This window comes from Misgurnus anguillicaudatus, chromosome 24, assembly GCF_027580225.2.
Source record: "Misgurnus anguillicaudatus chromosome 24, ASM2758022v2, whole genome shotgun sequence".
Taxonomy (NCBI): domain Eukaryota; kingdom Metazoa; phylum Chordata; class Actinopteri; order Cypriniformes; family Cobitidae; genus Misgurnus; species Misgurnus anguillicaudatus.
The window spans coordinates 34,812,536-34,839,334 of record NC_073360.2 but is presented as its reverse complement, the minus strand read 5'-3'; the positions used below and the strand labels follow the sequence as shown (position 1 = coordinate 34,839,334).

At 38.6% G+C, this 26,799-nt stretch overlaps 1 protein-coding gene across 4 annotated transcripts in view; it reads left to right on the top strand.

The window, feature by feature from the left end:
* Window positions 1-26,416, top strand: part of robo1 (roundabout, axon guidance receptor, homolog 1 (Drosophila)) — a 338,077-nt gene extending 311,661 nt beyond the window's left edge. For all 4 annotated transcript variants that reach the window (XM_073862979.1, XM_073862980.1, XM_073862981.1 and 1 more), the window contains 12 exons: window positions 812-838; window positions 5,130-5,172; window positions 8,505-8,659; window positions 12,511-12,882; window positions 13,656-13,766; window positions 16,490-16,625; window positions 16,710-16,943; window positions 17,088-17,557; window positions 17,954-18,118; window positions 22,241-22,516; window positions 23,054-23,256; window positions 25,251-26,416. In XM_073862979.1, coding sequence (XP_073719080.1) covers window positions 812-838; window positions 5,130-5,172; window positions 8,505-8,659; window positions 12,511-12,882; window positions 13,656-13,766; window positions 16,490-16,625; window positions 16,710-16,943; window positions 17,088-17,557; window positions 17,954-18,118; window positions 22,241-22,516; window positions 23,054-23,256; window positions 25,251-25,265 — 2,207 coding nt within the window. In that variant the 3' untranslated portion in view covers window positions 25,266-26,416. The remainder of the gene's footprint in view (window positions 1-811; window positions 839-5,129; window positions 5,173-8,504; window positions 8,660-12,510; window positions 12,883-13,655; window positions 13,767-16,489; window positions 16,626-16,709; window positions 16,944-17,087; window positions 17,558-17,953; window positions 18,119-22,240; window positions 22,517-23,053; window positions 23,257-25,250) is intronic.
* Window positions 26,417-26,799: the final 383 nt, after the last annotated feature.

Here is a 26,799-nt window from a genome sequence, read left to right as displayed (position 1 = left end):
AAATACAAAGGTCATTTCCAGACCTCTCAGTCTTATTTATTATCTATTAAAATGTAGATTTTGCCACAATGGTTCATTCGGCCAACTGAGTGTCAATCTACTGCTTCAAAAACCTTCATGGACGCGAGATAAAATCATCAAAACGCAAGCCAATCTATTTGACTCACCTTTTCTCAAAGCGCTGCCAAGAACCAGACGAGCACCGTCGATAAACATGACATTTGGAAAAAAGACGTCAGACTACTTTAATGGTTGTTTTTCCCGTAAATAGATGAAGATGAGGCTGTGATGACAGCAGGTGTTGAATACTTACGTATCTGCATATGATGGAGATTCCTGCACAAATACTTTGATCTTTCTGATGAAGTTTGTTACGAATTCTGACCTCATATCGCTCAGATTGATTCAGCGTTGTACTCATCTGCTTATTGGGGCCTTTGATCAACATGAAAGAAAGTAGATTGCTATCAGATGGAGGGCATGTGTTAGAATACATTTCGAATGAAGTGCCCTATCTGTCAAAACACACACACGCACACAATCTCGTTGAATTAAAAACACAATAACACAACTGTAAATCAGAGAAACAGTGTGCTTAAAACGTTTCATTTTACAATAAGAGATTGTTGTGAACCGAGCCATGCAATCGCAGAGTAAAATATCATTATAAAACGCTTACTGAATGTTTTTAATTCAAAAGTTTAATGTAAGATACTGGTATGATGAATAATTAATGTTATGAATTGTAATTCTGAATATGAATCAAATGAATATTTAATGACTTCTTTTTCTTTGTCTCATGTGTATGCAGTGCCCTCCTTCACCTTCACCCCCACAGGTAATCACACCTTACAACACCAATGCCCATATTTCCTATAACAATTCCTGCTCTTGTTATGTCCACTATGGTTTATACAGCATAGTTGTGTGGGTTTTGAAATAGCGCCGTATAAACAGTTTACCAGTTTTATTGCTGAGAGAGATACGTTTATTAGCTAGAAGCTACAAGCTAATCTAAAACAGTTACAACTGCAGGACAAACTAGCAGAAAAACAACATTACAGTATGTTGAAATACTATGGAGCCCCTAAGGGGACATGGAGCAAAATTAAATAAAGTTTAGTTTTGCATGCGCACATGAAACTATCGTGTGTGCATGTGAAACTAAACTTTAGATTTTTTTACTCCAATGTCACCTTATCGGCTCAGTAAAATACATTTACATTTTATCCAAAGCATCTTAGATTATCATTCAATCTATCCCTTTACATACATGTAGCTCTTCAGTATGCGTTCTTCACATGGATCGATCCATCTGAAATATCTAAAAATTCTTAAATCAAGATGTATTTTCCTAATGATAATGATAAGAAAACATATCTAGTTTTTAAGTAAATTGTGCTTTAAACAAGCAAATAAATCTGCCAATGGGGTAAGAAAAAAAATCTTGAAATAAGTTAACGTTTTTCTTAAACATTTAATTCACTGCAAAAACTTTCTTACTTATTTTTGTCTTGTTTTCAGTAAAAATATCTAAAAATTCTTGAATTAAGATGTATTTTCTTGATGAGCAAAATGACCTAGGAAAATTAAGTTTTTAAACTATAATATAAAATATAAATAATAATAAAATATAATATTTAAGTGAATTTGTGCTTAAAACAAAGCAAAAAAATCCGCCAATGGAATAAAATTTTTTTTCTTGAATTAAGTGTTTATGAAAAAGTTAACTTATTTCAAGAAAATTTTTCTTATTTCATTGGCAGATTTGTTTAGCTTGTTTTAAGCACTAATTTATTTTATATTTCTTGTCTAAAAACTAGACTTATTTTGCTCATCAAGAAAATACATCTAAATTTAAGAATTTTTAGATATTTTTACTGAAGAGAGAGTCGTTTTTTGCAGTGTTCAAAAAATAATAATTCTCACCCTATTGACAGATATTTTTGCTTGTTTTTAGCACAAATTGTATATTTTTTGTCTAAAAACTAGATTTTTTATTAGGTCATTTTGCAAGACAAAAATACTACACTGTATCCCACACTGCAAAAAAATGATTTTCAAGAAAAAATTCTTAGTATTTTTGTCTTGTTTTCAGTAAAAATATCAAAAAATTCCAACTAGCAAAAAATTCTAGCAAAACGACCCAAGAAAATAAGTCTAGTTTTTAGACCAAAAATATCAAATTTAAGTGATTTTGTGCATGAAACAAGCAAAAAATCTGCCAATGGGTAAGCACATTTTTCTTGAATTTTTTTAATTTAGTGTTTAAGAAAAATGTTCAAGATTTTTTTGCTTACCCCAGTGGCAGATTTTTTGCTTGTTTTATGCACAAAATCACTTAAATATGATATTTTTGGTCTAAAAACTAGATTTATTTTCGTGGGTCATTTTGCTCATCAAGAAAAAGCATCTTAATTGAAGAATTTTTAGATATTTTTACTGAAAACAAGACAAAAATACTAAGAATTTGTTTTTCTTGAAAATCATTTTTTGCAGTGCAACTAGCCAGAACTGCTGTTTTCATCCTAATCCTATCCCCAAACCTAACCCTAAACCCAACGTCTCGCGAGATTTAGGCCGTAGCTATACTGTATATCATCTAACCAAAACGGTGTTACACATTTGCAGTAACAAAATCCTTCTCGAAGCCTTGATTTACTCTGCCTTGCTAAACCTAAAACTAAACTGAATGACAGGACGAAAGTGTGGGAGGTTTTAAATACTGCACACCTCTCCACAAGAAAAGAAATCCAAGCCAGCCTGAGGTTGACAAGAAATAATCAAAGAGAACTTTTAACTGCTCGCCTAAAACTGTCAGCAAAAAAATAAAAAGAGAATCAAATGCTTAAAGGGAAGCGTGCTTGACTAAAGAGGGCTGTTAGACGTGGCAGAGGAGTTGATCAAAGCAGCAGCACCCACTCCAATGCTTCAGACGTCTTGTGGCCAATTAGGAGAAAAGAGAGAGAGAGAGAGAGACTGTCCTAGCATGAGGGTTGGCTGTGAACTTCGATGAACGAATGAGACCTTTTCATTAGTTTTGTTCTGTCACATCTCATTTCCAAACATTGATTCATCTTTCTGTAAGCACTGTCAACTTCAATAGTTTCACAAGGGACAAGAAAAGGGGCAGGAAAGATTGATCATGAAAAGATCACAATATTTCAAGATCACTTTTATTTATACCTTCAAAAAAGCATGAAGTACATTTAAATGTTTTTTACTCTTTGCACACATTGGCCATTCAGACGTTAAGCAGTCTGTTAAATGTTGACACTGTCAATGTTTGGAGCTTGTAATGCCTTATTCAGTCCGCCGCCATGTTGATTTCAAACCGAGGCTGTGAGGGATAGACGTCCAGAGCGTGCACTTTAAACCTATTGTTTTGTATCAGGATGCTGGTCATTCAGCCATCAAAACACGCATTCTGCACAGTTTGTTTTGGATATTAGCCTGTTGGCAAGTCGCTAATTTCTCATGTCCCATACAGCAAAAAATATATATTTTAAATATATTTCAAAATATATACAGAAAATGGCTAAACAATATATTTGCTGAAATAAATTTTGGAATATGTTTACAAAAATATATTTTCCAAATATATATTTTTGGCAATTTTTTGGTATATTTTGAAAATAAATTTTAAAGCATTAAAATATATTAAATCCAAGAAAAACTTTGTTACGAACCTGTAAACATAATCGTTTTAAAAAGGTTATATTTAACTTCAAAAATATACTTTACAAAATTTACTTATTTATATTTAAAAATATATTTAGGCAAAAAAAACATTTTTGCCATATGGGATGTAAAATTTGAAATATATTTGCTTGCCCTTGAAATACATTTTGAAATGTATGTTGATATATGAAGGTAAATATAAATATGTTTCTAAATTCAAAAATATATTCAATAGGCTTTATGCCCAGCTGCACCTCTTCCTGAACTTCAGCCAGCTCCCCGCTTCCTGTCCGCCACCACCGGACAAACTGACCAATCCAGGTGTGCCTGACCTCAGTAGTCACAACAACAATAATCAGACACATCTGGATTAATTGGTTTGTCCAGACAGGAAACAAGGAGCTGGCTGAAGTTCAGGAAGTAGTGCAGCATGGGCCTATTGAGCATAACATTATAAAAAAATTATTTAGCATTTATTCAAAATATATATATTTTTTTTTTGGCTAGAGAATTTTATTTATTTTGCCGTATGGGGTTGTTAGCTTATTTACTTTTCTTTAAAACACCAATATAGTGCAACAATACAATATTTTTTGACAACAATCCAGTTTGTATAGAACATAAGAGACATTGACTTAATAACATGTGATTGACTTGATAACAAGCTATTTATGTGATAGTTCGTTGTGCAAGTATTGTAAGTTGTTTTCAAATGTTATGTAGTTAGAAATGAATCCTGCTTTTGTTTGATTACAATCAATGTGCTTAAAAAACTTTCAAACTATTCCTGCCTTGCGTTTTTTGTAATCTGTATGAATTATAGTTATAGGACTATATTAGTGTTTAAAAGAAAAGTAAGCTTACGACCTTAATGGATAATAACAAAACAGATTTTATGTACACATTGCGCTGCCCTTATCTCAAAATTAGGTCATATGTCCCTTTTAATTTTAACAGTCCATGATTTCTGAGGTTCTTTGTCCTGTCTTTATTTATAAAATGGTGTATTTTCTGTATTTTGATAGCTGAATGACCAGCATCCCAGTACAAAATAAAAGTGCACGCTCTGGACGTCCATCCCTCAATATGGTGGCGGACTGAATAAGGCGTATAAGGCCTATGATTAGCATTTCTAAAATAGTAATACAGTAAGAATATATAAGATGTGTATATATGAATAGAGCTCTTTTCATAAAATTAAAGTGTATAGTAAACTTCAGTGAAGGTTAGAGGTACACAAATCACCATAAAAGTGCTATATATGTAGTGCATACTACTGTGACCTATATTTAAGACTTCTGAAGCCATGCAAAACCTTTGTGTTGAAGTTTCTATTCACTGAATTTGTCTTTTTACTGAAGCTCTTAAAAAAAATCCTAACACAAACACACATTTAGTATATTACTGTTTTTTTTTTTAATGCAATTTCAACTTTTTTTCTCCGGCAGTGTCCTATCAGAGAGGAGGAGAGGCTGTCACCAGCGCAGGAAGGTGAGATGTTAAAAAAAATAAATACACAATTTCTTATGTGACACCTTAAAATGCACAAATCAATAATGTGTGCAGGGTGTGTGCTGCCATGTAGTTTCAGTTTGTTGACACTAGGGGGCAGGTTTGTCTTTGTAAAGAAGCCAGATGAGACAAAAGCCGTTTTATTTCTACCCTGTGAATGCAATAATTTGCAACACTGTATCAACATGTTCAACCATTTACCCTGAACATCTCTACATCTCCTGTGCGAATGTCTGCTGGCGTGTATTTGAGAAATTAGGTTTCGTATGCATCGGTGTGTACGCACACGCGTATCGTCTTTGTTCTCGTTTGAATAGTCACAGATGAGAATTCCTCTGAGACAGAACACTTAGTGTGCTTCTTTTCCTTTATGTGTCCTGTGTCGTCTTTTGGAGTCTGTCTTTTCATTAGCCAGGACTTTGCCCTTGCCTATAGCAAAGGTTTAAGCCTTTTTTGAAGCTAAGAGAGCTTGTTAGGTTGTTAGAAAAATACAAGAAAGAGGCAGAACCTGCTGCTGGGATGCAGCGGACGCCGGGGGAACAGGAAGCCATTTGCAGCACTTTGAAGCATCGCGTTGAAGATTCATTGCACAAAAGTCTTTCTTTGATGCGTCTTTGATGCCCATCCCCGGAAAATCTCCTCTCAAATGCTTATTTCTTTCTCACTCCCGATCATTTTAATATGACCTTGTTTTGTGGCATTATCAAGTTCTCTATACTAGCTACAATATCACTTTATCAGTGGTTTTAAAGGAATAATTCACCTCAATGAAATCAATTTATTAATTAAATACAACCCAAATGTGGCAGCCACGTGCATTACAGTGCCCCCTAATGTGCATTTCTTTTTCTTTTACATTTTATATTATGACTTTCATCATTTGCAATGTTTTAAGTTGCATCTTTAGTGATTTTACAATGTCTTACTACGTCCATGTACTGCAAGGACAGTTAATTTTGTTTAATACCAATGACTAAAGTGACATTTGTGAAAATACAGCATTTCAAATAATGACTAATAACATTTTAATTGCTATTAAAGTAAAATTACTGAACCTAAACCTAAGAGCATGATAGATAAATGCTTATTTGCAAGAAAGCATGACAGATGCACTTAGGCTGGATTTACACACTGCAAAAATGACTTTCTTATTTAGTATTTTTGTCTTGTTTTCAGTAAAAAAATCTAAAATTCTTAAATTAAGATTTTCTTAATGAGCGACAAAAAATATAACATTTAAGCAAATTTGTGCATAAAACAAGCAAAAAAAATCTGCCAATGGAATAAGAAAAATTGTCTTGAATTAAGTGTTTATGAAAAAAGTGAACTTATTTTAAAAAAAAACAATCGTATTCCATTGGCAGATTTTTTTGCTTGTTTTAAGCACTAAAACAAAATTCTTCAAGAAAACAATTCTTAGTATTTTTGTCTTGTTTTCAGTAAAAATATCTAAAAAAATCTTAAATTAAGATGTTTTTTCTTGATGAGCAAAAAAACCCAAGAAAAAAGTTTTTAGACCAAAAATATCAAATTTAAGTCATTTTGTGCATAAAAAATGGAGTAATCGAATTTTTCTTGAATTTAGTGTATACGGAAAATGTTCAAGATTTTTTTGCTTACCCCATTGGCAGATTTTTTTGCTTGTTTTATGCACAAAATCACTTAAATTTGATATTTTTGGTCTAAAAACTAGACTTATTTTCTAAGGTTATTTTGCTCATCAAGAAAATACATCTTAATTTAAAAAACACAACAAAAATACTAAGAAAGAAAGTAATTTTTGCAGTGCACTGCAGATCTTGATGCCCAATTCCAATTTGTTGACTATATCAGATTTTTTGACGATCTGTTTGCATCATCTTTTAATAGCAACTCATATCTGATATCAACATTTACACTAAACACTAAATTCGTATCCGATTAATTTCAACATATGAATGAGGCCTGAAACCGATCTATGTGTTTTTTTTCCTGCTTACACGTCCGAAGGTCAAATCCGATCCGTGCCACTTGAGGGGGAAAAAAATTGGAATTTAGTCACTTCAAACAGGCAGTCTAAAAGTGGCCTTAAAGGGGACACCCCACTTTTTTTGAAAATAATTGTAACTACAGAAGAGTCAAGTTTTAAATAGGAAATATATCAAAACTCTTTGGTTATTTTTAGCGCGATGCTAATGGTCTAATCAGATTCAAGGGATTATGCTAAGCTATGCTAAAAGTGGTAGCGCCAGACCCGGAGATCAGCTGAATGGATTCCAAAACGGTAAAAATCAGATGTTTAACTCTAGCGGAGCTGGAAAATGAGAATATATATTTTTTAAAAGTGTAGTGTCCCTTTAAAGGTTCAAGATTTGTAATTTAATCAAATGGGAGAAGTTCAGTTTAGGAAACAGTGAAGGGTTTCTTTATAAGCCAGAATTGTTTTGCACAGTATTAGATCTGGTTCTGAGTGCATCCAGGTTGATTTTGATCTTTCTCAAACATCTGAGATTATAGTGATAGATAAACTGTGACATCCTGGCATGAGCTGTAGCTCGTGCTTCTTGTTCCAAGGCTGGATCAGGGATGTTCTCCAGGGTTTAGGTAATCCACTCTCAGATCTGACGGTCACAAGGCTTCAGTTAAATCAAGCAATTTAGCACAATGCTCACAAAGATGTCCCGGTAAAGAAGAAGAGAATTGCGGATTACATTTCTGTATCACAAAATAGCTTTGCAGAAACCGCTTTCCCGAACACTCCCCTCATCTACCACACTGCAAAAAATGATTTTCAAGAAAAAAATCTTAGTATTTTTGTCTGTTTTCACAAAAAATATCAAAAAATTCTTAAATTAAGATGCTTTTTCTTGATTAGCAAAACGACCCAAGAAAACAAGTCTAGTTTTTAGACCAAAAATATCAAATTTGAGTGATTTTGTGCTTAAAACAAGCAAATAAAATCTGCAAATGGGGTAAGCAAATTTTTCTTGAATTTAGTGTTTAAGAAAAATGTTTTGCTTACACCATTGGCGTTTTTTTTTTTTTTGCTTGTTTTATGCACAAAATCACTTAAATTTGATATTTTTGGTCTAGAAACTAGACTTATTTTCTTCATTTTGCTCATCTAGAAAATGCATCTTAATTTAAGAATTTTTAGATACTTTTGAAAACAAGACAAAAATACTAAATAAGAAAGTCATTTGTGCAGTGTGTCTCCTCCATCGTGTAAATAAAATAAAATATTTCTGCTCACAGTCTCAGCTCCACCAGCATTGTGCAGTTGCCTTGTCCATGTTTAAGTTGGTAATAAATCAAATTTTGTATGTTTTCAGGCCAGGTCTGTTGAATATGGGTGAACCGGCGACTCAGCCCTGGCTGGCGGACACCTGGCCCAACAGCTGCTCCAATCACAACGACTGTACCATCAACTGCTGCACAGGAAGCAATGGAAACAGTGATAGTAACCTGGCCACCTACAGCCGCCCGGGTGAGTGTGTATGAGGATGTGTGTTTGGTGTTGTTGGTTCACAAAGCTATTTGTTGTTTTAGTCGAAAATAAGGGATTCTAACTTTTGCAGACTTCATTCATATGGATTTCATTCAGACAATAACATATAAAGAAACAAAATGGTAAAAAATTATAAAAAAATATAATTTCTTTCTTATTTATTCACATAGCAGATAATTTTCTCCAAAGCACTATCCACAACAAATGTACACTGAAAATCTCATAGACAAAATGTATAAACTTTGTTACCAAATACTTTAGAACATTTAAAGGGATAGTTCACCCAAAAATGAATATTCTGTCCTCATTACAAACCTGTATGATTGAGGTTTTTCTGAAGATATTTTGATAAACAGTTGGCGGTACCCACTGACTGCCATAGTATTCGTGCTTTCCGGCCATGGAAGTCAATGGGTACTGTCAACTGTGTGCTCATGATTGATTAACATATCTTTGTTTTTATCAGAATAAAGAAACTCAAACAGGTTTAAAACAACATGAGGATGAGTAAAACCAATGATGACAGAATTTTCATTTTTGGGTGAACTATTCCTGTAAATTGAGAAATCGCTTTCCTGTTTTCCTCACGTTTGTAAGTTGTTTAAAAAAGCATCAGCTAAATGCCTATAAATGTAAAGTGATTGTTCATTACCGGTGTACTGGATGTTCACACGACCCATGCTCCCGTGTGTGTGTTTTGGTTGATTTCCATTTAAGTTTCCAACTTAATACAAACAGAGTTCTGTTCCGCATTTCCAAGTAGACTGGAATTCCAGCTTTCTGAGTTAAATAAAATGTATCGTTGCCTTCCACTGACACACAGCCGCGTGCGTGAGATTGGTAGAATGTAGACGTCAGGAAAAATAAAAGCAGGGCCCTGCAGGCGGTAGTCCAGCTAATCCAATCAGGCGCCTGATTTCCATAGCATCACTAGAGACGTGCTAATGCAGTTTCTCCTAAGTGCTCACTTTAGGAAACCAGGAGCAGTTACACAGGCCAAAATAAACCTGAGAAGGGAAAAAGAAGAAGTCGTGGAGAACCTCCATTTTTTTTTGGAGATTTACAAGACATGTCAATTGACAAAAACTATTAATATATAACAGCTTTTTAAAGGGGACAGAGAATGAAAAACCATTTTTACATTCTCTTTGTTGAATAATGGTAGTCTACCCACATTCACAAACATACAAAAAGTGCTAAACATGCTAAACATCTCAGTCTCATAGAAATTCCTCTTTAAGAAATGTCAGCCAGAAAACAGCCCAATCTGAAAAACTGATGCTTATGACATCACAGACATCTCACTGCCATTCCACTTTAAAATAATTGGCTACATTTTTTGAGTGGCAGCAAAGTCAGCCAATCAGTAATTAGATTGCAAGTTAAGCCAGTAGAGGGAGCCAAATAGGTGCAAAACCACTTGTTTAAAATCCCCCACCCTAATAGAGCTATCTGAGAGAGGTTTTTAGGAAGCTTCTAAGGCATTACAGACCCAAACAAAAAAATTTTTGTCTACATGTCACATCACAGAACAAGGATAAATACTCCGTTCAATCATTCTATGTCACCTTTAACAAATGTGTAGCAATGTTCGTGGTTTGGACAACATTTAGTTCACTGAATAATATTTATACACTCTTAAAACAAAAGGTACAAAAGTTGTAACTGGGACGGTACATTTAAAAAAAAGGTACTAATATGTACCATTTTAGTACAGTAATAGGTACCTCTAAGGTACCAATTTGTACCTTTAAATCTGACTTTTTCCATGTTTAAATGCTATAATTGGGTCCCCAGTGCTTCTAATAACCTAGAAAATATGAAAAAGATCAACCCAGTAACTTAGTTTTGGTAAATCATTCTCTGCAAGCATGTGAAAAAATAGGTCATTGAAATTTGGCTCCCCTTGTGATGTCAGAAGGGGATAAAACCACCCCTAAAGTATCAAACCACAGCACTGCCATTTAGTGCAGAGATCAGCTCATTTGCATTTTAAAGGACACACCCAAAAGTGGCAATTTTAACAAGCTGTAATAAATGATCTATCTGATATTTTGAGCTAAAACTTCACATATGTACTCTCGGGACACAAAAAAATTATTTGACGTCTTAAAAAAGTCTCTTTTAAAGGCGGAGTCCACGATGTTTGAAAGCCAGTGTTGATATTTGAAATCACCTAAACAAACACGCCTCTACCCCAATAGAATCTGGACCTTCTGTTGATAGACCCGCCCCACACATACACAACCCGGCAAGGATGTCGGTAGTAGACACGCTCCTTACTGCTGATTGGCTATAAGTGTGTTTTGGTAGTCGGCCTGTCTCCTTTTCCAAAGCGTTTTTCAAACATCGTGTACTCCGCCTTTAAGGTACCAATATGCACCTTTTTGGTACAAACGTGTACATTTTGAAAAGGTACCACCCCAGTGACAATTTCTGTACCTTCTTGTGCCTTTTTCTGAGAGTGCACACCACTATGAGTGTTTTTTTGTTCTGTGATATCAGCTGGTGAGCCTTTGGCTGTTGGCTAAGAGTATTTTATTCATAAAGAGCTTTTAGTAATGTCTTTCTATTGAGGTTTGGAAATTAGACACCACATTCATTGGTTGAGGATTACGTATTGCTTTATATGAGGCTTTTTAACCCACAAAAGCTTTGCTTTACCTGTAATACCCGTTTACTGTGAGTGTGTTTCACTAACACTAAATTTTATCTGCGTTGTCTTCATCAAAGAGAGAACGAAGGATAAATGTCGAGTGCTTCTCACAGCATGATGTTTTAAAAGCTTGACACCCATCTGCCTGGTGTGCCAAATACTAAAACATCTCTAGGATATTAGTCGGATCAGTAACCACAGGGCTTCTCTGGAAAGACGACTTAGTTTGTCTCATTCCATGGAATCTTTTATCATTGATACTTCAAGCTTTGAAGTTCAGAGCCGTTCCGTCTTACGGAAACACGAGCTATGCGAAATCCGTCCAGTGGCAGGCCGCGGTATTTACGTGCCAGGCTTCTCGCTTAGATCCTGCGGAGGATTTGAATATTTTATGAAGCGTGGAAAATTGGATCTGTCAGTGTATGGTCTTTACAGCGTTTCTCGTTTCGGAGGCTTTTGATTCGGACGTGTTAGAGCGTCGTGCTCAATGAGCCGGGCCGCCTTTCTTGTGGCTGCTCGAGAAACTCAAAGTGACACGCTTGGCTTGCGTCATGGGCCAAAGAGGTTGTAGAGTAAAAGAAAGATTTTACACTTAGAGGTTTTGGCAGAGAGGGTGTTATCTTAGTATTCAAATATTCCAAGTTATCTTAGGATTTGTGGTTTCAAGTAGTGTAGTGTAGGTAATTAAAACCAATTTATTTCGTCTTCTTTCAGTTTGTTTTATTAGATACTAAAGCTTGGATTTGCAAAAACTAGCGAATAATTCAGGATTATGTCCCGTTCACAATTAGCACTGCTAAATTTCTTGCAGTTATCCCGAGACAACACATTCATTGCATAAGACATCTAAAAAAAACAGGCACGTGTGATGTTTCTGCTTTTACCAGGAGTGGGGAACCCTGGGTCCTGGAGGGCCACTTTCCTGCAGAGTTTAAGTTGCAACCCTAATCAAACACACCTGAATTTCATTTCCAAGTAATCCTGACGACTTTAATTAGATTTCTCAGGTGTGTTTAATTAGGGTTGGAACTAAACTCTGCAGGACAGTGGCCCTCCAGTACCAGGGTTCCCCACCCCTGCCTTATACAAAACTCACAATCAGTCCCAGCAAACAGGAATTTTTTGCCAAAATCCTCTTGCTGTCAAAATGTCTGACCCGTCTGTTATCGTCCAGCCGACTGCATCGCCAACTACGCCAACCAGATGGACAACAAGGCCACCAACCTTTTGGCTCCAGACACGGGCCTCTACAGCGATGTGGACCTTTCCAATAAGATCAACGAGATGAAGACCTTCAACAGCCCCAATCTGAAAGACGGACGTTTTGTGGGACCCGGAGGTCAACCGACGCCCTACGCCACCACTCAACTCATCCAATCCAGCCTGGCCAACAACAACATGAACAGCAGCGGAGGAAGTGGAGGAGGAAGTGGAGATCTTAACGAGAAGCAGAGCTGGAAGAGCAGCCAGGGAACTCCTCAGAAACAAGTGGACATCAACGCTCCGCTCCAGTTTAACGTCATGGAGCAAAACAAACTGAACAAGGGTGAGTTTGTGGGATTCACTGGTGTAAGCAAGTTTTGATTGTGAAGGTATAGTTCAAACCCACCATAGTTTCTTTTGAAGAATTACTATAGCAAGCCACAAAAATGTGTCATCAAAGTTCTCCTCTTGTGTTGATGCGCTGTTGACTCTTACAGACAGCGATTAAAGCGCTACAGTCTTCATTCTTAAGTGCCTCTCTGGCATCCTCACATCTTTTACATTCCAACCTCGTTTTGATCCGTCACGGCCTGCTCATATTGCTCACATGTGTAACCGAACTCTACGACTTGCTAGTAAATGTAGTCCAAATTTATAGTTGCTGTTTTACTGTTTGGATAGCGATGAAGGCAAACAGAAGGTTGTGAAGTGTCGGATGTCTCTGAACAGTGTGAGCCAGAGATCTTATGTTACTGTATAAATAAGGGGAGGTGTAACTCTAGATCAAAGCTATCCATTATCTGTTGTTCTGTAATGTGCTACTAAAAGGTCATTGTGTTGTCTTTTTGACTTGACTTGCATGAATCTAACCATGTGTGGGTGTGATATTTCACACTTAGCAGACAATTGAACCCAGTCACTAACAAGTCATAACAGCTTATGTGTACGCTATTATGTAACCTTTTATCGCTCGACTGTTAGATGTTTCACGCCGAAACGTTTTGTCCTTAGGTGCCTGCTTTTATGAAAGAGCTCTTGTCTACTTTGCAACTAACTTTATAACCGTGGTTCACTAAACATAGTAGAAGCTAAAAGACAAATCTTCTCATTGTCTAGACCACTACAGAGGTGAAGGCCCCATCTCAGTTACCATCCCCTATAACCAGACCCAGGAGAGCCATACAGGAGGAACCTACAGCAGCTCGGACAGAGGGAGCAGCACATCTGGTGAGAGATCAGTTCATCCATCCATCATTTTTCATCCTTCTCTCCATTGCTCATCCATACATTTCTCCCTTGCTCCTCCATCTTTCCAACAACCCATCCTTCTCCATTAACCTATTCATCCCATTTCTCATCAATCTCTCTGTCAAACCATCCACCTATCCATACATTCCTCCATTTTCATCCATCTCTCTATCCATCCACCCATCTATACATTCCTCCATTTTCATCCATCTCTATATCCATCCACCCATCCATACATTCCTCCATTTTTATCCATCTCTCTATCCATCCATCCATCCATCTATACATTCCTCCTTTTTTCATCCATCTCTATATCCATCCACCCATCCACAGATTCCTCCATTTTTATCCATCTCTTTATCCATCCACCCACCCATCCATACATACATTCCTCCATTTTCATCAATCGCTCTATCCATCTATCACTCCATACATTCCTCTTTTTTCATCCATCTCTATATCCATCCACCCATTCATACATTACTTGATTTTTATCCATCTCTCTATCCATCCACCCACCCATCCATCCATACATTCCTCCATTTTCACCCATCTCTATATCCATCCATCCACCCATCCATACATTCCTCCTTTTTTCGTCCATCTCTCTATCTATCCATCCATCCATTCCTCATTTTTATCTATCTCTCTATCCATACATTCCTGCACTTTTCACCCAGCCCTTCATTTCTCATCTATCCTTTATCAAGCCATCTGTACCATTTCTCATCCATCTCTCCACCAACCCATCCATCCACTCAATCCATCCATCCATCCATTCATCTATCTATCTATCTGTCTGTCTGTCTGTCTGTCTGTCTGTCTGTCTGTCCATCTATCTGTCCTTCCATCCATACATCCACCCATTCCTCCATTTCTCATCCATCTCTCCAACAAACAATCTATCCATCCCTCCATTTCTCATCCATCTCTTCATCAAGCTATCATCCCCTTTCTCACCCATCTCTTCATCAATCCCATTTTTCATACATCTCTCCATCAAGCCATCCCTCTATTTCTCATTATCTCTTCATCAAGCCACCCGTCCCATTTTTTATCCATCTCAACATCAAGCCATCTTTCCCTTTTTCATCCATCCACCAACCCATTCATCTACTCACCCATACATTCCTCTATTTTTCATCTATCTATCTGTCCGTCCGTCCATCTATCTGTCTATCCTTCCATACACACATCAGCACATCCTCCCATCCCATCATTTCTCATCCATCTCTCCATCAACCCATCCATCTACTCATCCATACATTCCTCAATTTTTCATACATCCCTCATCTATTCATCCATCTATCAAGCCATCGTTCCATTTCCCATCCATCTCTCCACCCATCCATCCATCCATCCATCCATCCATCTATCTATCTAACCATTTCTCATCCACCCATCCCTCCATTTCTCATACAGTACATCTCTCCAGCAAACAATCCATCCATCCTTCCTTTTTTTATCATATCTCCATCTCCCATTTATTGATCTATCAATTTCTTTATTTATTTTCTTTTTCTTTCTGTCCATCCATTTATACATTCATTTATCCATCCATCTTTCCATCAACACATACTTCTATCCATTAGTGTGTCCTCAATCAATTCACATACATTCCTCCATTTCTAATCCATGATTTCCCATTCATCAATCCATTCACACATCCATCCTTTCATTTCTTTTCCCTCTCTCAATCTGCCCATATTCTGATCCATCTATTTCTCCAATATTCTTTCCATTTATCCATCCATCTTTCCATCAACACATACTTCTATTCATTAGTCTATGCTCCATCCATCTATCCATTCATTCATCCAATCAATCTATCCCTGACAAAAACATAATTATGAAATTAAGAGCAAATAATAATAACATATACAAATCGCTCCCACATTGTCAAGATGGCTTTTTTGGGCTGTATTGTTCCTCTTCACGATTATTGTGGCACGCTCGCAACAGTCACTTCCTTTCTAATAATTCCTTTAGTGCAAACCATATTCCTTGCAGATGTCCAGGGTCTTTTGCATTCTTCCCTGAATGTTTCTGATTCAAAGTATCCACCCCCAGTTTCCTGATTCACCACACCGCCATTAATTACTCCAGCTTTCATCTTTCCGACTCAAAGAAACGGGGGATAATGTTGTCAGAAAGACAATGTTTGTTGCGGGACAAAGATAAATGAGCCTCATTCTGTGGTGTATGCAGGGCTGCCGGCGTAATGCGTGGAATCTATTTTTATATTGTATTTGAAGTTCAGGTAATTAAAGAGAGGGTTTGGGTGCATCAAGGTCCTCACAGCCCATTGGCTCTGCATTTTAATTCCTCGTTGTTAATTGGCCTCTGATGTTTCTCTTCGTCGTCTCTCTCTGCACCTCTCCTTGGGGCAATGGAGTGTTAGTTTTGAAAAATGACTCGTTTTGTTGATGGAGAGTGCAATGTTAATTACAAATAGAGAGATAATGCGCGTAAGCGTTTTACACTGCATAAATTACAGCTCGGGTGTCATTAATGTTGCTTCTCTCGAGTGTAAAAATGCCATTTATTTCACGCACGCATCAAGCTCGGCAAACAAACGAACAGAAAACGAAATGAAGCGCCGCTTATTAAAGCGTTTTCATTTGCAATCAAATAAATGTATGAATTCTGAAATCTTGTGGGCTGGGAGTCACTATGTTTGTTTTTGTTTTATTGTCATACAGGAAGCCAAGGGCAGAAGAAAGGGGGACGCACAACTAAACAGGCTAAACAGAACACAATGAATTGGGCTGATCTGCTGCCCCCTCCTCCAGTTAATCCACCCCTATGCCAGGAATATACCCTTCCCATTGATGACAGGTGAGATTTCTATACACAGTACACCCTACACACTGTATTTATAGCTTACATATTTCCAAAATGTACCTTCTCTTTTCAAATCAGTTACGGCACAGATCTGCAGTGCCCCATGCCGCCCTCTCGCATGTACCTGCAGCCTGATGAGCTGGAGGAGGAAGAGGCGGAGCTAGAGCGAGGACCCACCCCTCCCGTAAGGGGTGCCGCCTCCTCTCCTGCCGCAGTCTCCTATAGCCACCAGTCCACTGCGACCCTCACCCCGTCCCCTCAGGAGGAGATGCATCCCATGCTGCAGGACAACGCTGACCTACACGAGCGCAGGTATGGCTTTACACATACCTGTGATGTGGAATAGTAACAAGGCGCTGTGTACAGTAATTTTGGTTAAACGAATATGGGCTAGTGAAAATGATAAAAAATTTAATTAAAATTATAAAAATTTTCATCTATCCTCCTCTCCTGTAGGCGGCTCTTGGTAAGTCCTCCCCCTCCGCCACGCCCTCTCTCCCCTCCGCACACATACGGCTACATCTCCAGCCCGCTGGGCCTCGACACGGACGGACTGGAGGAAGAAGAAGAGGAGGAAGGTGACGAGACGGATGCAGAAGTGGCAATGGTCCACCAGCACCACACCCACACTCACCAGCAGCACTTAGCCCAGCAGAGGGCTCTCCTGCGGGGCCTGGAACAGACTCCCGCTTCTAGCACCTGCGATTTGGAGAGTTCCGTCACCGGTTCCATGATCAACGGCTGGGGCTCGGCATCGGAGGAGGACAACGCGTCGTCGGGCCGTTCCAGTGCCGTCAGCTCGTCGGATGGGTCTTTCTTTACCGATGCGGATTTCGCTCAGGCCGTGGCGGCTGCGGCTGAGTATGCAGGTTTACGAGTTGCAAAGCATTCTGGGAAAGGCCATCATCAGCTGCCAGCATCTGGAGGTATTTAAAATGAGTGCTTATCTTAGATGGATGGAAAGATACTAAAGTTGACACTTAACTCATGAATTGAAAAGCTAATAGGCTTTATGCCCAGCTGCACTACTTCCTGAACTTCAGCCAGCTCCTTGTTTCCTGTCTGCCATTATTGGACAAACTGATTAATCCAAGTGTGTCTGATTATTGTTGTTGTGACTACTGAGGTCAGGCACACCTGGATTAATCAGTTTGTCCAATAATGGCAGACAGAAAACAAGGAGCTGGCTGAAGTTCAGGAAGTAGTGCAGCTGAGCATAAAGCCTATTAATGGAAGTATATCATCAGCAGCTGTATTATTAATTTGTATTCAAATTTTGATTAAGCTGAGCTAAGCAAACCCTCTGTCCCTTAATTTACCAGCCGCACGGAAATACCAAAACCTCCCTCCGGGACATCGTCCAGGCAGCCCATTGTCCTCAGACAGTAACATTAGCTCAGCCCCGGGTCAAAGGAGACCCTTAAAGAGACAGAAACAACATCCACCTGCTCAGACCGGCTACCAGCGCAGAGAGGCCTTCTCAGAGGGTACGTCTTGCTACACACATTTATGCTTTTATTCAAAGTGACTTATTTTATCAGTATGCATGTTCCTTGGGGAACGAATGCATGACCTTTGTGCTGCTAATGTAGCGATTTAACTGAGCTAAAGGAACACGCGCAGAGTCATGTATTCAACAAACATAATTTGCCTACAATATTTCCAATAGCAGATATCTCATAAGTATAATAACCCTGGCTATCTTTTATAATGTCCTGAGCATGCCTATGACACCTTTAAAGGCTGTCTGTGTTATCTGTGTTTGGGGTTTAATAGGCTTGTGTGCACGATGCCGTTTTCTCCACACTGTTATTGTGATTGATTATCTTTTACCGCAGTGGCTTGTTTCACGTATCTCACACGCACGACGTGCCAACACTACTGCATCCCGCACACATTTAATCTACAGATATATTGAGCAGGATCATAAAGATAGTGAGATGAAGAGAGGACGGACTCGGGGGACTTCATCGTCCGGCTTCGTGAGGGATGAATTTTTTCTCCGTCTCTAATGAAATGGCAGCAGGTGCCGACGCTCCCCGTGAGGAGCTCTCTAGAGTCGACAGAAAGGTCATCTTATGTTTGTGTGCGAGGTTCTCGTGTTAAAAAGTGCTCGCAAACACCAAACGTTCACATGCCCTGTTTATATTTGTGTGTGTATTTCAGCACACGCTCTCATCTGCCGCGTCTCATCATCGACTCAGTTGTCCATGTGTGTTGACGCTAAGATTTAATATCAGACACACACAGGCACCGGTCGGCTCAATCAGATCAACTAGCTCTTCTCATCCTCCCTCGCCCCCACTTCTTTAATCTCTCTCTCTCTCTCTCTGTAGTCGTCGCAGTTGGCTGCTCAATAGAGCTGAAATGAGCAGTCGGTGTCAACTGTATAGAGTTTCATTTTTTATAGGTTTACGTTGCACTGCAGTACAGAGTTAAACTCAGCGTTTCATGCTGTTATATGAACTCCTTGTGCTTCGCATACTCGAAACTAAATGAACTAAAACACAGATTGCCTACCAACCCCCAAATAACATATCAAACACACACACGCCTCCTCCGCCTCTGTTAATTTTGCTCTTGTTTGCTTAGTGCTTTGGGTGACACCAGGCTTATTATCTCATCCTCCTCCAACTCCTCTCCAGAAGGCCCTCTGAACCTTTCATCTGCTTTCACTCCTGTCTGTATTTAACGTCCGCTCCATCCCCTTTTCTTTGGTTTCCTCCTATCGCATGCTTCAGTGAAACTTGTAGACGGGATTTATGGAGTTTGTAAGAAGAGTTTCGGAAGGCCACCGGAGATCCTTAGATCTTTTGTTTGTTAAGAGCAGGATGTACGGACATGGAGAAATCGTGCACTAAACACACAGCTAAGCAGGAATGACACATTTTTTGCGATGATTTCACAGCAATACCGAAACAAAATGATGGTCCAAAAATGGTCCCATGTGCGTGTTTGGTACCACCATGTACCCTAAAGGGTACTAATAGGGACCCTTTGGGTGCGGACATGCGTGCGTTTGGTACCACCACGTACCTCGAAGGTACTAATAGTGACCGTTTGGGTGCGGATACGTGCGCGTTTGGTACTACTGTGTACCACGAAGGCACTAACATGGGGACCCGTTGGGTGTGGATACGTGCGCGTTTGGTACCACTGTGTACCACGAAGACGGGGACCCTTTGGGTGCGGATACGTGCGCGTTTGGTACCACCATGTACCTCAAAGCTACTAATACGGAGCTTCAAGTTTCACTGAAGCATGCGGATTGGGTGCGGATATGTGCATGTTTGGTACCACCTTGTACCTCGAAGCTACTAGTAGTGACCCTTTGGGTGCAGATACGTGCGCGTTTGGTACCACTGTGTACCACGAAGACGGGGACCCTTTGGGTGCAGATACGTGCGCGTTTGGTACCACTGTGTACCACGAAGATGGGGACCCTTTGGGTGCGGATACGTGCACGTTTGGTTCCACTGTGTACCACAAAGGCACCAACACGGGGACCCTTTGGGTGCAGATATGTGCGCGTTTGGTACCATCATGTACCTCAAAGCTACTAATAAGGAGCTTCAAGCTTCACTGAAGCATGCTGATTGGGTGCGGATTTGTGCGTGTTTGGTACCACCACGTACCTCAAGGGTACTAATAGGGACCCTTTGAGTCCGGATACGTGCGTGTTTGGTACCACTGTGTACCACAAAGGCACCAACACGGGGACCCATTGGGTGCAGATACGTGCAAGTTTAGTACCACCATGTACCTCGAAGGTACTAATGCGCACTCTTTGGGTGCAGATATGTATACGTTTGGTACCACCATGTAACTCAAAGGTACTAATAGGGAGCTTCAAGTTTCACTGAAGCGTGCGGATTGGGTGCGGATATGTGTGTTTGGTACCACCACGTACCTCAAGGGTACTAATAGGGACCCTTTGGGTGCGGATACGTGCGCGTTTGGTACCACGAAGGCACTAACACGTGGACCCGTTGGGTGCGGATACGTGCGTGTTTGGTACCACTATGTACCACAAAAGCACCAACACAGGGACCCGTTGGGTGCGGATACGTGCGCGTTTGGGACCACCATGTACCTGGAAGGCACAAACACGGGGACCAGTTGGGTGCGGATACGTGCGTGTTTATTACCACCGTGTACCTGGAAGGCACCAACACGGGGACCCGTTGGGTGCGGATACGTGCACGTTTAGTACCACCATGTACCTCGAAGGTACTAATACGCACTCTTTGGGTGCAGATATGTATACATTTGGTACCACCATGTACCTCAAAGCTACTAATAAGGAGCTTCAAGCTTCACTGAAGCATGCTGATTGGGTGCGGATTTGTGCGTGTTTGGTACTACCACGTACCTCAAGGGTACTAATAGGGACCCTTTGAGTCCGGATACGTGCGCGTTTGGTACCACTGTGTACCACGAAGGCACTAACACGTGGACCCGTTGGGTGCGGATACGTGCGTGTTTGGTACCACTGTGTACCACAAAGGCACCAACACGGGGACCCGTTGGGTGCAGATACGTGCGTGTTTGGTACCACCGTGTACCTGGAAGGCACAAACACGGGGACCCGTTGGGTGCGGATACGTGCACGTTTGGTACCACCATGTAACTTGAAGGTACTAATACGCACTGTTTGGGTGCAGATATGTATACGTTTGGTACCACTATGTACCTCGAAGGTACTAATAGGGACCCTTTGAGTGCAGAAATATGTGCGTTTGGTACCACTATGTACCTCAAAAGCACTAATATGCGCCCTTTAGGTGCAAAAGTGTACATTTTGAAAGGGTTTCTGATCATGGTATTCGCCTCTTCACAAAAAGAGAGAGCAGTCAGGTTTATAGAAGTGCACTCGATCTCGCTCACCCGGGCATCGATCGGCCACCTGAATACAGTGAGACATCGCAGGGTTATAAAAACCTTCAGTGATCGACTGACCCTTCTCGTATCTTGCTGAGAGTCGGGGCAGCAACAAAAGTGTGTTAATCTCTCCCTCACAAAACCAGGCACGTGCTCAGAGATGTCAGGTGAGCTTTGACCTTGAACGACTGAAAATGTTGATGCAGCACCCGGTGGTTGTTTTAGCATGTTTTTTGCAACCGCTTTGAACCCTGTGCAGTAGATGATTTTCACATTTAAGTGTAGTTCATTTTGAAGATTTGTTAGCAGATTCTGCACACCAGCATTTGGATTTATGTATTAATAAGTTGCTGTGTATAACAGCTCTTAGGTTTGTGAATGAGATCATCTCACATATTGTTCAGTGCAGGTTTGTGGCGCTGTTTCAAAAGGACAATATTTGTGAATGACCTTGAATAACCAGAGTGACAGTGATGAACCGTCTCTCACAGTTTCTCCACCGACTCCACCGTCCAGCTGTTTGGAGGTTTGCACAGCTGTGTTTCTGTAGCACCTTCCGGGTCCCAGCCAAATGAGGTCTGGTGTCAATTAGCAGAACGTCTGGTTCTGAAGGACACAAGCCTGTGTGTACGTAGCGGATGTTGTGAACTAGCTCACTTCATGCTACACTAATGTCAGATAAGCACAATCACACAATAATAATATGTATTTTTCTTTTGTCGTCACAGATCTCCCACCTCCACCGATTCCTCCCCCGGCCATGCTGAAGTCTCCAACACACCCGGCCAAAACCATCCCAGATGGGCCACGGGGAGTCGTGTCCCCCAGGTCTAGCTCTGCTGATGGCAAGGAAAGGCGAACAGGCCCGGGAGGACCCAGGCCCCGAGATGGCTCAGACACCCGGACAAGCTCTTCAGAACGGCGCGAGGCCCAGGACCTACAGAGGGGTCCGAGAACAGCGAAGAGCAGTAAACAAGAGGCCGCTAAGAGCCGCCAGCACCAAGGTACTGACTTAATGGATTCTGCTTATTATGAATAAGATGACATCTGCACATCCAAATAATTAATAATAATTAATAATTAATTCAATCAGAGCTATCAAATTATTTTCATTTATTTCAAATTTGCATTCTGACAATCAGTCCCGATTTATCGAATTACCTTTTTTCTCTTAAAGTATCATGTTTTACTCTGAAATTTACTTTTTTAATAGTTTGTATTACTAATATATAGTAAAAGAAATTATAATAATAATACATTTTTAATATATAATAATAATTCTGATTATTTTCGCAGTTGTGTTTTTGTAATAATGACACAAATTCTAGCTATTTCATTGGCCTCTTTTATTATTTATGTCTATACAGCTCTATTTTTACTCTAAAGCTGCTTTGTTACAATGAAAAATAATAGATACAAATAAGTAAATTTGAATTCAATTGTACTAAACAGAGAATTAAAAGCAGATTGTTGATTTGGAGTGTAAAAAAGTACATATGTTGATATATATGTAGCATTAATATAATTTGATTCTTTCTTAGGCTCAGAGGACATCCTACCGTACAGCCGTCCATCTTTCCCAGCCGTCCACAGCCCTCGTGGAGAGAGAGACCCCAGCTCCTCCAGTTCACTGTCGTCTCGAGGGTCCGGTGGACGACGGAGAGGGGAGGTGGCTCCAGGGGCCCGCAGAAACCCTTCAGATTTTGGTCTGAACGCCTTCCAGATAGAAGGGGATGAACTTGAGGTATGTGCTATACCTTACACCCGGTTAATGTCATGCCCAACAAGTCAGGAAATGGTCTTGGTTTACAGCACCTGTTGTTGAAAATTGTATACACTGCAAAAAAATTACTTTCTTTCGTAGTATTTTTGTCTCGTTTTCAGTAGAAATATCGGAAAATTCTTAAATTAAGATGCTTTTTCTTGATGAGCAAAATGACCTTAGAAAATAAGGTCATTATGTATATCTAGTTTATAGACAAAAAATATACAATTTAAGTAAATTTAAACTTAAAACAAGCAAAAATATCTGCCAATCAATGGGGTGAGAAAAAAAAAACTATTTTCTTAAAGGCTTAATTTAAGCCAAATTTTCTCACCCCATTGGCAGATTTTTGCTTGATTTAAGGCACAAATTGACTTAAATTGTATAGTTTTTGTCGTTTTGCTCATGGGTCATTTTGCTCATCAAGAAAAAGCATCTTAATTAAGGAATTTTTAGATATTTCTACTGAATACAAGAAAAAAAAATACTAAGAAAGTAAGTCAAAAAATACTTTCTTACAATGCAAAAAAAATATTTCCCAGAAAAAAAATGTTCTTAGTATTTTTGTCTTTCAGTAAAAATATTTTAAAATTCTTAAATTAAGATGCTTTTTCTTGATGAGCAAAATGACCCAAGAAAAGAAGTCTAGTTTTTAGACCAAAAATATAAAATTGAAGTGATTTTGTGCGTAAAACAAACATTTTTCTTAAACACTAAAATTTTACTGAAAACAAGACAAAAATACTAAAAAAATTCTTGAAAATCATTTTTGCAGTGTACTAGTATTTTACTCTAGACTGCAAAAAATGATTTTCAAAAAAAAATTTCAAGAATTGTTTTCAGTAAAAATACCTAAAAATTCTTAAATTAAGCAAAACGAAGAAAATAAGTCTAGTTTTTAGACCAAAAATATCAGATTTAAGTGATTTTGTGCATAAAACAAGCCAAAAAATCTGCCAATGGGGTAAGCACATTTTTTTTCTTGAATTTAGTGTTAAAGAAAAATGGTCAAGATTTTTTGTTTATCCCATTGGCAGATTATTATTTTTTTTGCTTGTTTTATGCACAAAATCACTTAAATCTGATATTTTTGGTTTTTTGGTCGTTTTGCTCATCAACAAAAAGCATCTTAATTTAAGAATTTTTAGATATTTTTACTGAAAACAAGACAAAAATACTAAGAAATTTTCTTCTCGAAATTCATTTTTTGCAGTATAGTTTTCAGTAAAAATATCTAAAAATTCTTAAACAAAATGACCTAGGAAAATTTGTCTAGTTTTTAGACAAAAAATATAAAATTTAAGAGAATTTGTGCTTAAAACAAGCAAAAATGGAATAAGAAATTTTTTCTTGAAATAAGTATTAATGAAAAAAGTAAACTTATTTCAAGAATTTTTTTCTTATTCCATTGGCACTTTTTTGCTTGTTTTAATCACTAATTTACGTAAAGTTTATATTTTTTTGTCTAAAAACTTATTTTCTTAGGTCATTTTGATCATCAAGAAAATACATCTTAATTTATAAATTTTTACTGAAAACAAGACAAAAATACTAAGAAAGAAAGTCATTTTTTGCAGTGTAGTTAACTTTATTGTTGCGTTATAAGACAATTGTAACTTAAATCAATACTTAAGGTGCATTTAGCATCTTTAATATTTATTTACAGTACAAACATGATCCTGTCTGCGAAATACAAGCTGAAGTCTCATAATTTGATTATGAGATTTGGAGCATCATAGTTTGTTTTAACACATTGACTTCACATTGATTTCAATCTTACATTGAATTCAATATTAAAGATATAAAGTTTATTTTCCACAGGATGTTCTTGACATTATGTAGGATGATTTTATAAAAATAAGAACTTTAGCTGGGTTTTCACATCATTATTTAGAGTATGTAACTTTATTTGCTACAGTATATAGGCATTTTTGGGTCTCCTTGAATTATAACGTGATAATCTTTCATTTCAGATGGTGGAAAGCTGAAGATCCAAATATTGTCGTCCAATCATCTTCAGCTACTAATCGTCAGCGCAGCACGACCATCTCGGCGGTATCTTTACTGAAGACTACCGACCTTGAGCTACGTCACGTTTGAAAAACTGACCAAGCATTAATTCATTTCTTTACCTAATTTCAATGTGCATTTAAAGAAGAAAAAAGACACAGAGGAAAAAAAAAGGGTACATTTGAGGGGCTAAAGGTTGATTTAATTCCAATGCAATATGATAATGTGTCTGTTAGCTCCAGAAACCGATTCACGGCTTTGTTCACCCCGGAAAGAAGGTCGTCAGTCATCCGATACTGTAACGAAACTTCAGGCACAAAGGGACGGACTGACATGTACATACACGTGTATACATATCTAACTGTCTTTTTATAATCCATTGTGGTACGTTAAATTTGTCTTCCTTGGCTTATTTGAATAATTTTAAATGACACCAATTAATATAATTTTGTTTTATATCCTCCATCCTGCTTGTAAATTGTCATAGTGTTTTAACTGCCCGGGAGAAGTGCCACATTTTGAGAGTTATTGTTTGTTTGTTTTTCGTAATGCACTGTTATTCTTTATCGTCATTGTTAATGTTTGTCGTTCTATGTTTGACTTTGGTTTTAAAAGCACAATCACTAAACTTTATTTTGAACCATGTTATCGAGTAACCTTTTTGTCTTACGCGAGGAGCGAGCAGGGCGGTACGACAAAAGGCCTTGTTTAACCTGTCGATGTAGGTTATGAGAAATGAAACGAAAGGATAAGCTGTTTACAAACGAGTGAATGAATAGAAACGAATTCCTGCATCCTCACCTTTGGCGTCTCTTCCAGATTCTCATTCCGGTGCCATATCACAGTTAGCCTGCAAAAGGGGAGAAAAATTAACGCAGGAATCTCTGCGCTTTCGTCAAAAAAGAGAAAACATTACGTATGCACTTAAAGAGACATTCGGATACAGGAAGTGGGTGTCGGTTTGAGAATCTGGAGTGGTGATTGGCTGGCCGAGGGTTCGGTGTGTCGGTCACGCTCTAAAGGGATGTGGATGTAAGTGATAATTCATTTGACATCTGCGAGCATTTGTTTCTTAAAACAAAAAGCATATAAAAATGAAGAAAAAAATAAATCAAAATGCTGAAAATGACTTGCTTGTTTTTGCATTATTTGTGCACACACACAAACAACTCACATGAATGCTAACTGCATTTCCAAGACATAACACTGAGGTCAAATGCTATGACATCAGTATTTTATGTTTAAAGGAACCAAGTAATTTATCTTAATTTTTACTTGAGACATATAGGATTTTTCTAACACTAAGAAAAGTGCGTTCATACCAGACACGAATTAAGCGAATAAATTGTTAGTCGCTTGATAGTTGGTCGCTTGAACTTTTATGCAGGGTTCACACCAAACGCGGTAGAGGCAGCAAGCGCGAGTGATTTACATTTTAAGTCAATGCAAAGACGTGATTACGCATCCTGTGGCGCGTGAATTGAGTGTTGCCGCGGGAAACGCGCAAGTTGC